Source organism: Tamandua tetradactyla, chromosome 20, assembly GCF_023851605.1.
Source record: "Tamandua tetradactyla isolate mTamTet1 chromosome 20, mTamTet1.pri, whole genome shotgun sequence".
Taxonomy (NCBI): Eukaryota; Metazoa; Chordata; class Mammalia; order Pilosa; family Myrmecophagidae; genus Tamandua; species Tamandua tetradactyla.
Genome location: NC_135346.1, coordinates 44627351 through 44642297, shown reverse-complemented (window position 1 = coordinate 44642297; position 14947 = coordinate 44627351). Strand labels below are relative to the sequence as shown.

Below are 14947 nucleotides of genomic sequence, written 5' to 3'. Positions count from 1 at the left end.
TGTTTATACTACTATTTGTGTAAATAAAGGGGGCTGGCTAGCATATGAAGATATGCTCATATGTTGTATATATGGATTCTTGTATATACAGAATGACTCTAGAAACATAGAAGGAACTGATCTACACTGGTTTCCTCCAAAGACAGAAAATGGATGTCTAAAGCAGGATGAGGAGAATTTTTACTCTCTCAAATTTTTGAATTTTGTACTGTGTGAAAAGTAACTTAGAAAAAGAATGCTTTAATTCAGTGGTTGCCAAATGCAAGCACCAGGCTGGTTACCTTAGAAGCAGCAGGGAAACATTTAAAAATAGATAGGCAGGGGCAACGGTGGCTCAGTGGCAGAGTTCTCACCTGCCATGCCGGAGACCTGGGCTCAATTCCTGGTGCCTGCCCATGCAAAAAAAAAGGTAGGTCTCAATTCTAGAAATTCTATTTCAGTGGATCTAGGCTGGGTTTCAAATATAGGTAAAATTTCCTTGGTTAATTCAAAAACACAATGCAGTCTAAGAATTACTGCTTTAACCAAATCACCTAATCTGATCCTAACTGAGCCCACAATTCTAAGTAAACTAGTAAATTAAAGCAAAATACTTTTTTTTTCAATGAGGGAATAAAACCATAATCTAGGGAAAGAACACCTCAAAGTGAAATTAGAAAATCTGAAACCAAGTCACCCTACCTTTCTGGCTTTGTTATTTGGCACTAAAAATATTGTGGAAGCTAAGGTCACCCAAAAACTGGTTAGTACAGATAAAACATTCAATACTCTGCATACGTTAGAAGGAACATTCTATATAAATGTAAAATATAACAAAATTATATAATTTATTTTTGTTATTTAAAAAACAGTCCATTGGTACAAGTAAAGACAATACCTACAACATCCTAGAATCCACTGGTGGTGGATTCACCAGTGTTCATTTTATTTCTGTTTTGTATACCTGAACAAATCTTAACTATATTCTTTTGTATATATCAATGTTACATGATAAGAACATAATTTTTTTTTAATGAAAGCAGCAAAGAACAATTGGTTTAGATGTTTGGTCCTTACATTTAAAAAGAGAAGTAAATACAAGAAAACTAAGAATTACCATGCCAGCAGTACATATTTATTATTATTCATGAATGGTCAAAAGACTTACAAGGCCCATTATTCTTAGAATAACCACATATATGAAACATCACTTAGCAACATGGAGTGAAAAGGACAGTTATATATATATTTAAAAAATACATACACATACACTCACATACTCTCTCTTTAGTGCTCACCATACACCGCTACAAAAGCAGGAGGTGTGAAGCTGTAGAAGTTCCAATCAATATACAGAAACATGTTGAAATATCTCAAGCATAAAAACGGCACTTCAGTTGCAAAAATAAAGTTTCTTTCTTCAAACATTTTGATCTGAGCTCAAGCAAAGCAAATAATGAACACAATGATTTTCATACTATTGTAACACACTTAAAAACAATCAACATAAAAGGGTCAACAGCTGTAAATATCCTGAAAATGTGGAGGTTATGAGCATGAATAATGCGTTTCTTAGAAAAAACAAAAAACAAAAACAACTCTACAGCAGATCTATTTCATCCTGGCTCTTAAATATTTAAGAATCATAATTTACTATACTCAAAAAGCAGTTTAAGCCAGAACAAACAAAATGATAAACAGAAAGATCATTACTTCAAACAAGGCATCATTGCCCCTGTTTAGACAATTTCACTAGTGCAAGAGCATCATTTACCTGAAAGATCATAAGTTTCACAATTAAAGAGCACTCATACAAAACTAATTCCTTTTTCTTTAAAAAGTGCCACACACTATACTTTTCGTTAAAAAAAAAAATACACATAAACTAATGAAAGACTGTTTGTCTCCATCTTTTGTCAATGAGGAAAGGCCAGAGTGATTCTTTGATTCCAATTCGAAATGGTGTTCGTTGGCCAATGCCCAGGGTCTCTAATTTGGAGCAATCAAGCTGAGCATTTCTCGGACGCTGTGCTCCCACAACGGGACTGTCAGTAATCTTTAAAGAAAGAGAAATAATAAGCCAAAAGTAAATATGAAGGGCCACATCTTGAGGGTTTATATTATTCACTAATTCCCTTTGGTCTTAGTGTACAAAATCTGATTCAATCATACCTAGTAAAACTAACAAAAGGTCTGCCACAATCAAGACAATATTTTTTCTATAAACTTCATACTATCGGACTTTAAAGATGATAATTTAGAGAAAAGTAGCAACGTAAACTGCCAACATATAAGCAAGTTCACTTTGATTAATACTGGGAAATAAAAGTTACCTAATATGCCCAAAGCAATAAGAAAATTATTATCGATAACACACTCTGTAATGATGGATCTGGACTTTCAGGAAGCGAGATAGATTTGAATGCCATATACTTACAGGTCTTAAGTGACTGCTGGGAAGGTTGAAGGCATCTGCAATTGCACATGCCATTTCATACTTGGTCATCTGTTCACTGCCAGACCAGTGAAAGGTTCCCTTAATTGATGGATCCTAAGAACAAGGAAACAAAACAATTCAAATTAGTTTCAATTTTTTAGGTTGAGGGAAATTGCAGGTTTGACAAGAAAACAATTTAAAAATCCAAGAACTAAAATTCCTTTTCTGGAATGATCTCAACAAGCTATCTAAAATCAAATCCCTATAAATATGTCCAGCTAAATACCAAAAGTAATTTCTAGACTTCAGCCTTAAGAATTTTTTTAAATAAAAATAAAAGGGCTTGAATTTTATTTAATTAGTGAGAATTCTAAAAATGATTATAGACAATTTTATAGAAATCCAGTCCAATTTAATGAGTATTTCCAATTATCCTAAGAAGCTAAAGCCAAACATTAATAGAACCATTTATCAGGGTGAGCTAATTAATCACAACATTCTTAAATACTGTCAAGATATATATTTAAAATAAATATGAAATTTTATGTATTAAAAAACTGTGGTCATACTACTCCTAATATTCTGAACTAAATCAGCCTCTATCTTTTTTGTTATGGTTACTTTATTCGGCTCCTAAGTTGTCAAATGTTTAAAATTAACTCCTACTGAAATGCAAAAAAAATAATAATAATAATACAAATTATTCTTCATGTAGATAAAAATAAAAATTCCTACTTAAATTCTTCTTTGGAACTACAACTATCTTAACCATAGTAACTTTTTTTCTTTTTTTTTACATAGGCAGGCACTGGGAATCGAACCCAGGTCTCAGGAATGACAGAGGAGAATTCTGCCTGCTGAGTCACTGCCACACTACCCCACAGTAACTTTTCCAAAGACATTAGATGATTATTGTTTTATCTAAAGACTACAAGTTGTCAATCACCCTGCAATAAAAGAAACAACAAACAGGATCTACAGAATTTGAAAAACAAATTCAAATATAAAAGCATAACACTTTTAAGATTAATAGAGTCTATTTGTAAATGACTTTTGCTCTTGGTGTACAAAATCTTAAAAACAAAATACATTAACTTTTGCTCATTAACACTCTCAGTACAGTTATGAAAGTTCAAGCATGGAAAAGACAAACTGGATTTTTACTAAAATAGAAGTTAGGAATTCTTGCAGAGCGTCTCACCAGCATTCTCTTCTCTGATAACTGACGACACACACTGGCTACGTCTTTGACATGTGTGGGAAACCTCTGTTGCCAATGGTCCATGTTCGCCGACTTGTTGTTGAACTGCACTTTATCAAACATAACAGTTATAGCACTTTCTTCAAGCTTTTCAACTTCTCCATACAGAAGAGGAATTCTCAAAACAGCAGCTCCTAAAGATTAAGTAAAAACATGTAATATTTTAAAGTTGACTGGTTCTTAAATCTTGATGTAAGATGAAAATGTGTGGATTTCAGTTCAGTAACATCAAAGAAGAAAATCTGCTTTTTTAATGCCAATTTAACAAATGTGATCATGTCATTCTGAATATTCTAAAATATCTTCTGTTATCTGGGTTATTTTTATACAATAATATACATATAATTTAGAGAATATTATGATCATTAAAAATAAAACCGATCATGACACGAAGTGCAATCAGGATCCTTTAACTGGATCCCAGATTAAAAAAAAAAAGCAACAAAAGACACTGCTGGGAAAATTAGTAAATTCTTATATAGACAGGATTTTATTAAAGTATTATACTAATGTTAAATTTCTGAGTGATAACGGAATTGAATTTTTGCAGAAAAATGTCCTTGTTCTTAAAGATACAAGCTTAAGCATTTTAAGGTGAAATTCAAAAGGTTCAGGAAAAAAATATATTCATAAGACAAACATGACAAAATGTTAACTAGTGAATCTATGTGAAAGTTATGTATATTTGGGTGTTTACCACATAATTCTTACAACCACTGATAAAGGAATTTTGAGATATAAAGAATTTATATTGGCCCCTGCTGAGGGGCTATAATACTTCAAATAAAAGTAAACAAATATTGTTCTAATAAAATTAACTTATTGGGCAAGTATATATAGCCATCCTATTCAAAGATGATGCTTCCAGGAATATTTATAATTAAAAAAATTGAAAAACTAAACATTCATCAATATGGAACTCTATATGAGGGGATGCTTCTCAAGAAAATAATATGACCTAAGGCACTAGTTTTAGTGGAGAAGGTCTATTAAACAAGTACTATGCAATTATTAATAGGATAAGAGATCCCAGAGATGGCTCCATAGGTACTGAAATACAAAAACGTGGGGAAAAACAGGTATGAAATATTGTGTGCATATTTTCTAAATACACAATTAATACTTCTTTATTTATATAAGCATCAAATTTTCTTACTTTCCAAAAGTAGCATTATAAGAGGACTTTAACACTTTACAATTGAAAATTTCTTTTAATTTTTTTTGCAAGGAGGCTTTATAACTTTATAATTTGCACAAAGATACAGGAAAAAGGAAAGCCATACAAAACCAGAACACTTCAAGCTGTGAAAACTGATATTGGTTTATGTTTTTTGAAAATAGCTTATAAAAGTTTTGAACTATGTGACTTATTTTCTATATACAAACATATATTGTATACGTTGCTCCTGGAAAAAGTTTGGATGGAGTCACAAAGTAGTTTTCCTTTAGGATTTCTAAAATTCTTGTTTTTCTTTTTCCTTAACAACATATTTTTCTACATAACATTTTTCTAATAATTTGTGTTTCTTCACTATTTTTTTTCCAAATTAAAAAATATACATGCCAGGAAAAAAAAAGGAGTCCTAAACAATTAAATAAGGGTGAAAGAGATTATGTCTCACCTAAATTGTTCTCCAGGACAGCCTTTTCTCCTTCTAATTTTGTTTTGCCATACAAATTCAGGGGATTTGGAGTATCTTCCTCTCTATAAGGTGGATTTGTTCCATCAAATACATAATCTGAGCTAATGTAGATTAGAAATGCTCCAATTGCAGCTACCAAACAAAACAACAATGTATTAAATTATTACATTCTTTTCTTTACTAGAATCGAAAGTAGTTTTTTTCATGACAAATACTTCAAAAAGTTTCTTATAAATGATCTACAAAACTTGATCTTTAAAAATCTCAGGGGTCATTTAATATTTTGCCAAGATTTTATAAAGTTTTCATTACCTGCCTCCTTTGCTAAATTCCTAGAAGCATCCACATTAAGTTGAGAAGCAGCATCTGGATGATTTTCTACAACATCTGGCCTTCTCTCTGCTGCACAATGTACTATGACATGAGGCTAGAAGTTAAGGAATGATATGTTTTTAACCCAAAAAGGAATTAAACAGAACCACAGCCTTCCTAGAATAAATTAATTCAGAGAAAAGTTTTCAAAATCAGTATTTCTTTAACTAAGGAATAAATCACAATTTTTAATGAAGTTTTCTTATGCTTCCTTTTTTACAAGTTTTGAACTTCCTGAAAAAATATACAGAGAGGCTTTGAAAAGGAAAGAGCAATTTAGTAACCCTTATCAGACAAAACTCTCTGTGTTATCAACTGAATTTCTAAATCAAAGCAAGCGCCATCCTAATTTTGGATCAGAGATAAGAGTTATATAGTGATATAAATGACTTAAATATTCAATAAATTTTGTGAAAGGGAGAGTAATATCAATTGCAACTAAATTCCTAAGTTCAAATATTTTCAACCAACAATTTAAAGAAAATCAATTATCCCAGAAAATTATATTCCTGGCAATATTTAGTATGTCACCTACATGACAGACACTGTGCTAGGAGCAAGGGTCTCATAATCTAGTGGAAAAGAGATACATAAACTGTTTTAATATAATGTGACAGACATTCAGACAGAGGGATGCAAAGGGTCACTGGATGAGAAAGGACACCTACTTTCCAGAAGAGCTGACTGAACCAGAGTTAAGATTTGGATAACCACTTACAGATGGGACTAGTGTCCTCATAGACCAAATTTTCTCCTCAACAAATACTTGTGGAAGCAAGGTCTGGGAGTTGTTTGGAAACTTTAATGTGTATAAGTTGGGGTACTTCTTAAAATGTAGATTTCTGGGCGCCACCACAGACTTACTGAGTTAAAATCTCTGAAAGTGAAGCATAAAAACAAATTTCCCAAGTGATACTGATACAAGTGTTCCTTGGACAACACTTTTAGAAAAAATATGAATTCCAGATTTGGAAAAAGGTGGATCAATACCCAAATTTTTCTTTGTCCATTTTTCATGGACAGCAACTTGTTTAACTTCTTTGAGCCTGCTTCCTCAGCTCTAAAATGGAAATGTTAATACCACTGACAAAATAACATTTTCTGTGGCAAGGTTTACAGATAAAATTCAAAAAGTGGTTGCACAGAAACAGGACTAGATACAAAAACTCAAAAATGGACAGCACAATAATACCTAATTGTAAAGTAATCATGTTAAAACACTGAATGAAGCTGCATCTGAGCTATAGGGTTTTTTTTACTATTATTACTACTTTTATTTCTTTTCTCTATATTAACATTTTATATCTTTTTCTGTTGTGTTGCTAGTTCCTCTAAACCGATGCAAATGTACTAAAAAACGATGATCCTGCATCTATGTGATGATGTTAAGAATTACTGAGTGCATATGTAGAATGGTATGATTTCTAAATGTTGTGTTAATTTCTTTTTTTTTTTCCGTTAATAAAAAAAAAAAGAAAAAGAAAGTGGTTGCACAGAATGTAGTACTTGGAAAGCACTCCACAGATACTAGCTTTTTATAAAATGTTTCATATTTTTGCTATTTGTCAAATTAGACTAATTTTCAGCCTAATTTTTTTTTTCTTTTTTGATGGCTGCAAGCAGGAAATGTACTGAGAGGCTTCGCAGAGGAGATCTGAAGTCTAAACCCTAGTCCGTTCCGGGAGGACAAGGGAAGATCTTTTATAGCGGAGGGACTGAAGGTTTTGGCAGGCATGTGGAATTGGCAGCCTAATCACTTTAAGGATTGCAAATACTAGTACATCATGGTCCTAAAAAGGTGTACTTTATTATTGCATAATAGCTTAAATCTTTCAAGTACTATAACTTTCTTTGGTATCATCCAGACAATTAACAGAGTTCATATATGTATTTAACAGATTAAATCATACCTCAAAACCATGAATGATGTGATGAACTGCATTTGCATCCAAAAGATTAACCTGTTCAAACTTTGGTCTTGCTCGTCTAAAACCACAGCCAACAGTATGCCAATTATTCTGCTGAAATTCTTTGTACACAGCTCTACCAAGAAGCCCAGTGGCACCAGTAATCAGAACCCGTCTATTAGGGACATTAACTTCCTCCTAAAAGGAGAAGGGATAAAAAGGATTATTTACTTTGAGAATAATTCTCTCAAATAAATGAATCATCATCATCATATACTAAATGCCTCAAGCCTAAGTAGTTTGTTACATGTACCACATCTATAAGCCAACTCTTAAGTTAGAATGAAGATGAATCAAACTGCATATGACAACTGCATCACCTAAGAAAAAGTTAAAACCTTACAAAAAGAAAAAAACCAAGATACTGTACTGATTCAAACAGATTCAGATTTCCTATGTTAATGAAAAATCTCATATTTATGATTAATGATGCCCAAATGAGTAATAAACATGAACTTCAACAATGTCTTTCAGTTTATAAAACATTTAATTAGTTTTAAACTTACTTATTTTATCCTGATTAAATATTTGGGTGGTATTCTGTCAATATGTTTACAAGTTGACATTTCTGGTTTTCAGTTTTTAATCCTATATATTCTTTCAATTCTTAATGATTTGGTTATATTTTGATGGCTCTGAGAAAATTAGAAAATTAGTCAAGGAAAATAAATTCACTTCTTAAAGCTCTTACGTTTTCTATGTTTAAGCAAACTAATAAATGTTTTTGAGTTAATTCTAAGTGTATCTGATATAAGAACATTAAGGTAATAAATGCAAGGGATAAGAAAACAAAAAACTTCTAAAATATATTAAATTAGGATGTGTTGTTATTATGAAAAAGGAAATTTTCCTTGTAAACGCATTTAAAATAACCACTATTTAGGAAATATAGTCAGTATTTCCAAGGCAAAGTTTCAAAATTTACCCTTCTTTCAAAGCTAGGTAAAATTAAATTTCCTCCTACATTCTTGAATAAAATCAACATTTATTATTTAAGACAAATAAAAAAGGTTCTGTTAACTTTTATGAACTGGAGACCTTTTTATTTCAAATACTTTATTGGTTACTGATTGTCAAAAACTCTAAATATGCATATAACATCTAGTCCAACTTAATTACTTACTAGACTATACATTAAAAACAAAACAAAGGAAGGAAAAACCTGAAATGAAAGGGCTGATAGAAAAGACAGTATAAAGTAAATCTCTAAAGATACTCTTCTTTAGTTTGGCCAATTTCAAAACATTCTAAAAGTTGAAGGAATTTCATCTGGGCTCTCTGTTGCAAAAACTTGGTACTCGGCCAACTGATCTATGAAAACAAGGATTTTTGCCAGCAAAATATTTTCTTTAAATTTTGGGATGAAAACAGTCTTTGTAGACTGAATTGTACAGAGCAGAAAACATGCCAAGTCTAGCAGACCTAGTAGTAAGAAAACAATTTACATAGGATAAATACCATAACAATCCCTGGGAAAACACTATAAAAGATATATGATTCGGTTTCTTCTTTAGTTTTCACTTTTTTACTTCTCTCTAGAGTAGCAAATGAACAGATAATAGTCATTAGGTCAGGGGTTCTCAAACTTCATTAGATCAGAATCACCTAGAGGTTTTCGGATCCCATAGGCCTAATACTATTATAGTTCTAAGAAGTTCCCAGATGATGCTAATGATGGTTATTTGGGAACTACCCTTTGAGAACCAGTACAATGTTGAACTCCAGGAAAGTTCAAGGCTTTGATAAAGATCCATTTTTTCTTATTCAAACAAACAAAACTGCCCACCTACTTTTCTAGGTATCTTTTCCCCTTGAAAAGCAAAATCAAGAATAGAAATCAAAAAGTAAGGATTCTGCAATCCATGAAGGTTACTAAACATTGAGTTAAAACCTCTACATATTTCAATCCTGTGGTGCACTCATTTTCCTCATTTTAATATCTTTGATAAATGGATTAAACAGAAACTTTCTTAAGAATGTCATAAGCTGGCAGTGTTTCTTAGTGCATCTTTAAGTAAGAGCATCTTAGATTTGATTAAATACAGCAAAGGTTACAAGAGCAAGTTTCTTTTGGGAATATAAAAGAGTTCATTTAAATATAGGAGATATAAAATGTCTAGGGTTGCACAGAGAAGATACAATTTTATACCTGAGTAATTTGTAAAGTCCCCAGAGGAAAAAAGCCCTTGGTTATCTGTGGTCAGATGTTAATGCGCAAGACTTTTTTTTTTTATTAAAAGAGCAAGGATCTTAAGTGCAAACATTTATGAGGTGGAAATGATGCTGCACAATTTTATATGTGAAAATTAGCAAGTGTTACATAAGTAATCATTTCCAAAACGAAGACCCTCTGCCTAGGGTAAAGTACGTAAATGTCTGGGAAACTTGGTTCTTCTTGCTTCTGTGGTCCAAGCCTACAAAATTCCTAAAGAGTTTTGTGTCCATCCTTTGAACTTATATTTGATTCTATGTATCAAGGTTTTGTCCTAGCTGTGCCACAAACTAGTTTTGAGAAGTTACTTAAGTTCTATTGATCTAATTCTTCATCAGTAAAATGAGTGGTCTGGACAAAATGACTAAGGTTCTTCCAGCTTTAAAGCTCCACAATTCTTTTCCCTTATTATCCTTATGTCAAAGGGCCTGAATAGAATGTAAAGAACATCATTTACTTAAGAAAGGTAACTTTTCTTCTTTTCTCTTAATTGTCACTAGGGACTATAAGAGTTCTCTCTGTCACCAGTACAGGATTTTATCATTTGGATTGCAGATTTATTGGGGGTTGGCAAAAAAAAATATCCATCGCCCTAAAATTAAAAGGTTCTGATCATAAATATCTCTTCCATTTTAGAGTTTCTATATAAACAAAACTCTGTCTGAAGCTTTTTGAAGTTAAGTATACTTGTTTTGATTTTGTTAGGGAAAAAAAACAAAAATCACCTGGGATCATCACTCCATAAATTTAGTCCTGCAAAAGACAGGAATGTTTAAACACTTCAAAAAACCATTAGAACTCAGAATGGAAAAATAAAAAGTTATCTAGTTACCCTTACCACAGTAAAGAATTGAAAACATTTTGTCGGCAAAACCTGGCTTCTTAATTTTTATTATATAAAGAAAACTATATATTAGTTTAAGTCATTCTTAATGCATTTGCCTCTTATTGTGTAAACTTTAAAATGTAAGGATTTCAACAAGTCCAAGTGGCCACATTACAGATACTAGAAGAATTCTTGAAAAATTAAATACATACAAATAAGTGAGGAACCTCTGCTCTTTCTATGTTATCTCATTAAATGGCATCAAATTGTATCAGTAATGGGGATACATAGCTTTTTCAAAATGGTCCAACACAGTACCATGACACAGTGATCTCTACTTAAGCTCACTTTAGCTTCTACTCAAAATGTTGTAGAAAAATAGTGCAAACTATGGCTGAAACCTGCAAGGTAAACTCAAATTTTAGTGGTAAGCATAACAAGACCTTGCTATATTTTAAACCTCATAAATCTGGGAAAGTTTCACATTCATTTCTTGAATACATCCTCAAAACATTCCCCTCCAGGTAGGCCTCTGAATGGAAACTCTTGGGAAACTTTTAAAATCCCATGATCACCTAAATAGGATTGGTCTAACTCCCTCTGTCCCTCTGTGACCCTACTGTACCTTGCAGACAGTATTAACAGGAAATCACTAAAGCCTGTTTCCCTAACATTAACTCTAAAACAGTTATCACTCTGACAAGTGGGTTTTAATTCTGCAAGTTTGAGAGCAATCAATATGTGCCAAGCTCTTAGTTGTACCATTTTTAATAAAGGAAAACATGAAAAATCATTTTCATTAGTTTATTGAACTTCTGTGAAAACAGATTAAGCTTTATTTACACACATATTATGTATTTATGTACAAATACATAAATATAAACAGTATGTAACATTTTGACCTCAGCACTTTTGGGGGCACACAAGAACAATGTAAGTTCAAGTAGCCCATTTCTCCTAACTTTATCCTCAGTCTCCAAGAATAAATATGCTAAAGTAAATATGCTACAATTCGGAAGAGTAGAAATTTTGCATTATCATTAACAGCCATCTCCTATGCGCTTTCTCATATCCATAAAATATACTGGTCTGGGCTTTAATAGTCTTTTTATCTCCAGTGCTGATATATTCTGTGAACTGAGTGACAGAGGAGAGACTGATGGAATACCAGCTCTTAAGCACCTTAACAGACTTCCTATATGCAAACTCCGTAGTGATTCAAAGCCTGAAACGGACAAACGGGCATATGAATCTTAATTTCAACCTTACTGAAATAAGTTGGGCAAATCTAAGCCTCAGTTCTCTCACCTGTAAAATGGGAAAATAACAGTATCTCATAGTTATGAATAACAAATTAAATAATGCAAGTAAAATGCGTTAACACAATAGTGTTGTTATTCCTGAAAAGCCACCCTTCCCCTTCTTTCTCAGAGCTACAAACTGGTAAGATCGAGGTATACAAACCAAGGATGAGAAAGAAATGAAGAAAAGTAAAACCAAGACGCAAACAACTCTGAAAATTCCCTCTTCATTCCCGGGAGCGAAGACTGGGGACCCGAAAGTGAAACCCCGACTTACTCGCTTCCTGCCGCAGCGGCTGGAAGAGAAAACACTGACGAATGTGCGCTAAGGTAAACAAACTCAGTGACACCGCCCAAAGCTCCCTGTGTGGGGAGGATGGCGCAGAGGCAACTCCGAGCCGGGGACCCCCGCTGGCTTGCAGAGCGCGAGCAGACCACCCGAGGCCCGACCGACCTGAGTCGTCCCAGTCTGTGCGCCCGGACCCCACTGAAGACCACCGGGCCGACCCCTCACCTCCACCAGCCGGCAATTCCCGGGAACAAAGTGGATGGAGAGCTCGTTCTCCCGCCCCACCATCCCCGCCGTCTTTGCGCCGCGGCCGTCGCGGCCGCCACCTCCGCCAGCCCAGGACCGCCGCGAGCCTTCGCTCCCTCCGCCTGGGCCCGCCTCCCTACCAGGCCAGCCTCTGCTCTCCGCTTCCGGCTTCCGCCGCCAGGGCCACGCCTGTTGATTGGACAAGCCCCGTCTACACGCCAGAAAGGGGCGGGCGCACGCGGGACGCTCTCAGCCCACGCGCCAGTTCTTAAAGTCATACACACAGCGGTGGCCCCAGACTTAACAATAACTACACGTTTTGTTTTAAGGGGTTTTGATTATGTGTGTGCTTGTTTCCTTTCTTCTTTTTCTTGTGGTCGCGGAAGGGTTGAATTTTGGCGTGAATGGAAGTTTACAGACTGCTCAATGCAAAAGACTCAACTGGGTATAAGAGAGACAGTGTACTGAAAAACATTTAAAAGTCTTGAGGAGTGTGGGGTTTTATAGATGTGGAAACAGACAGGGAATAAAAATAAGAAATTTGCATCTGAATCAGTAACACTTCAGGGCCCTGTTTGTCTTTCTCGGCTACTTTTAAGTAAATAAAATAAAAATAATAAGGCATTTGGGGGGGAGGGGGCGGGGCGTGAATTCTTTAAGAATCTGCTCAAAAAGCAGCTTCTTGGGCTTAACCCATATCTACAAAATAAGAATCTGGGGTCAAAGCCGGAGGAATCTACATTTTAGTGGTTGCAAGGGGTCTGAACACCGCACTTTAAGAAGCACCATCTTAGGGGCCGCAGTGCTGAGCAACGCCAGCTTAACTAAAGAAAGCCTTTGGAAATTTAAGGAAGGACTCGAGGGGCGAGTGCAATGCTGAACATTCTGCCACCTGTATCGCTGTTTAAAAATGATTCGGTTACAACAGTCCTGTTGAGACCGCCCTAGCACGCAACTAACTGATTTCCCTTTCAGTTCAAAACCGCAGGAGGCCCCTTCCAGCCAGGATGTCTAAGGAATTTTAAGCAGAAACAACAAAAATAAAACAAAATAAAAAACCAAGCTCAGACCTTGTAGGGTTCTCCCACTGTTCACGAATACTCTGAACGTTTTTGTTCAGACTCAGAGCAAACCGTGGTCTGAAGATCGCCCACAATGTGCCCACAATTTTTCCAAGAAAGACTTGTTTTAATAATACTTTCGGTTTTAGCTTATAAGCTAAATAAAACCGAAAATTATTCGGCTATAAGCAGTCTTTAAAAGTAGTTCTTCGAGGTCTGAACCCCGTGACTTTAATTTTTACCCATCCCCCAACAAGTACCCATTTCCTTTATTTGGCGTAAATCTAAAGTCCTTTTCAGAACCGTAACCGAAAAGACCCTGGGGCTCCTCACGTTTCTATTTTGGTGGTAATAGACGCTGTTCATTAGTTTAGCATCATTAGGGAATCCCAGACAGGACCACTCGGTCACTAAATATGCATAATCGGCAAACAATGAAAAGAAGGTGTGAGGGTTTGCTCCTCAAGAAAATCTGGGATTTTGTTTAAAGTTTCCAGTTGCAAATTCAGTCTAATCTTTCTAGGAAAACAAAAAATTAAGTATTCGATATGAATGAACATTTGGACATATATACGCAATAAGCATTTTGATTCCCATAACAGCCTTATCTCGAGTCAGGAATAAAAAGAGTTTACTTGCCTATATTTGAAGCCCTGGGTTTAGGATACTGGCCAGATAAAAAGTTGGGTATATTCTAGTTGCATATGTTCGTCTATGGCTTTCAGTCATACTATTTATGATGAAAGGTGCTATAAGAATAAATCGTTATTCAAAAAATATCCAAGTTCCTGACGTGGCTAAGTGTATAAATGCAAAGACTAGAAATTAGGTTGGCAGATTCAATTCATGCAAAGACAAAGGCTGGAACACACAACTATAAATAAAATCCTTACTTATATACAAACGTATGTATACAAATGCATATATCATTGCGTTTAATCTGGTAAGTGAAAGTGCTATTCTGTTGTGTGTTTTATTTTTGTCAATTAATGAAACTTAGATGAGATTTCCATAGCTTCGTTTCCTGGGTCAACAACTAAAGTTGGTTTAGTCTTCCGAGTCAGAGGGTTATATGTTTTAAAGAAACGAACGACACCCGTTTTTATTTTCATTACTGGGATGTTTTTAACGCAATTCTAACTCTGGGGTGCTTTGTTTCGTGAACAGCTAGCTCTTACCTGTTCTAGGTCTTCCGGCATTTCAGGCATGATTCCAAAATTATTTTCAGGAAAACAGAATGGACCTTAGCTTCTGCCTCCTCTCGCTGGGTCTTTGTCTGCTTCTGCCTGCAGAGAGCGCAGGCACGAAAACTTGAGCCGCCGCTTCACTTGACCTTTTGAATTAGCAGTTTGA

At 34.6% G+C, this 14947-nt stretch overlaps 1 protein-coding gene across 3 annotated transcripts; it reads right to left on the bottom strand.

Annotated features, from left to right (window-relative positions):
- Positions 1-831: 831 nt before the first annotated feature.
- On the bottom strand, positions 832-14947 carry MAT2B (methionine adenosyltransferase 2 non-catalytic beta subunit). 3 transcript variants are annotated; one of them, XM_077137590.1, is made up of 7 exons: positions 14773-14947; positions 7603-7797; positions 5633-5747; positions 5300-5452; positions 3618-3811; positions 2417-2530; positions 832-2035 (listed from the first exon to the last, which is right to left on the bottom strand). In XM_077137590.1, the coding sequence occupies exons 1-7, from the start codon at positions 14800-14802 to the stop codon at positions 1865-1867; spliced, it is 972 nt and encodes a 323-aa protein (XP_076993705.1). In that variant the 5' UTR covers positions 14803-14947; the 3' UTR covers positions 832-1864. The 3 variants fall into 3 exon arrangements, with proteins under 3 accessions (XP_076993705.1, XP_076993704.1, XP_076993706.1); XM_077137589.1 differs by lacking the exon at positions 14773-14947 and adding an exon at positions 12513-12663; XM_077137591.1 differs by lacking the exons at positions 5300-5452; positions 14773-14947 and adding an exon at positions 12513-12665.

Coding starts and splice junctions, on each gene's coding strand:
- MAT2B (XM_077137589.1), bottom strand. CDS start 12,575: ATGGTGGGGCGGGAGAACGAGCTCTCCATCCACTTTGTTCCCGGGAAT. Junction 5,453..5,632: donor GAATTTAGCAAAGGAGGCAG/GTAATGAAAACT, acceptor TTTGTTTGGTAG/CTGCAATTGGAGCATTTCTA. Junction 2,531..3,617: donor TATCAGAGAAGAGAATGCTG/GTGAGACGCTCT, acceptor CCTTGTTCTTAG/GATCCATCAATTAAGGGAAC.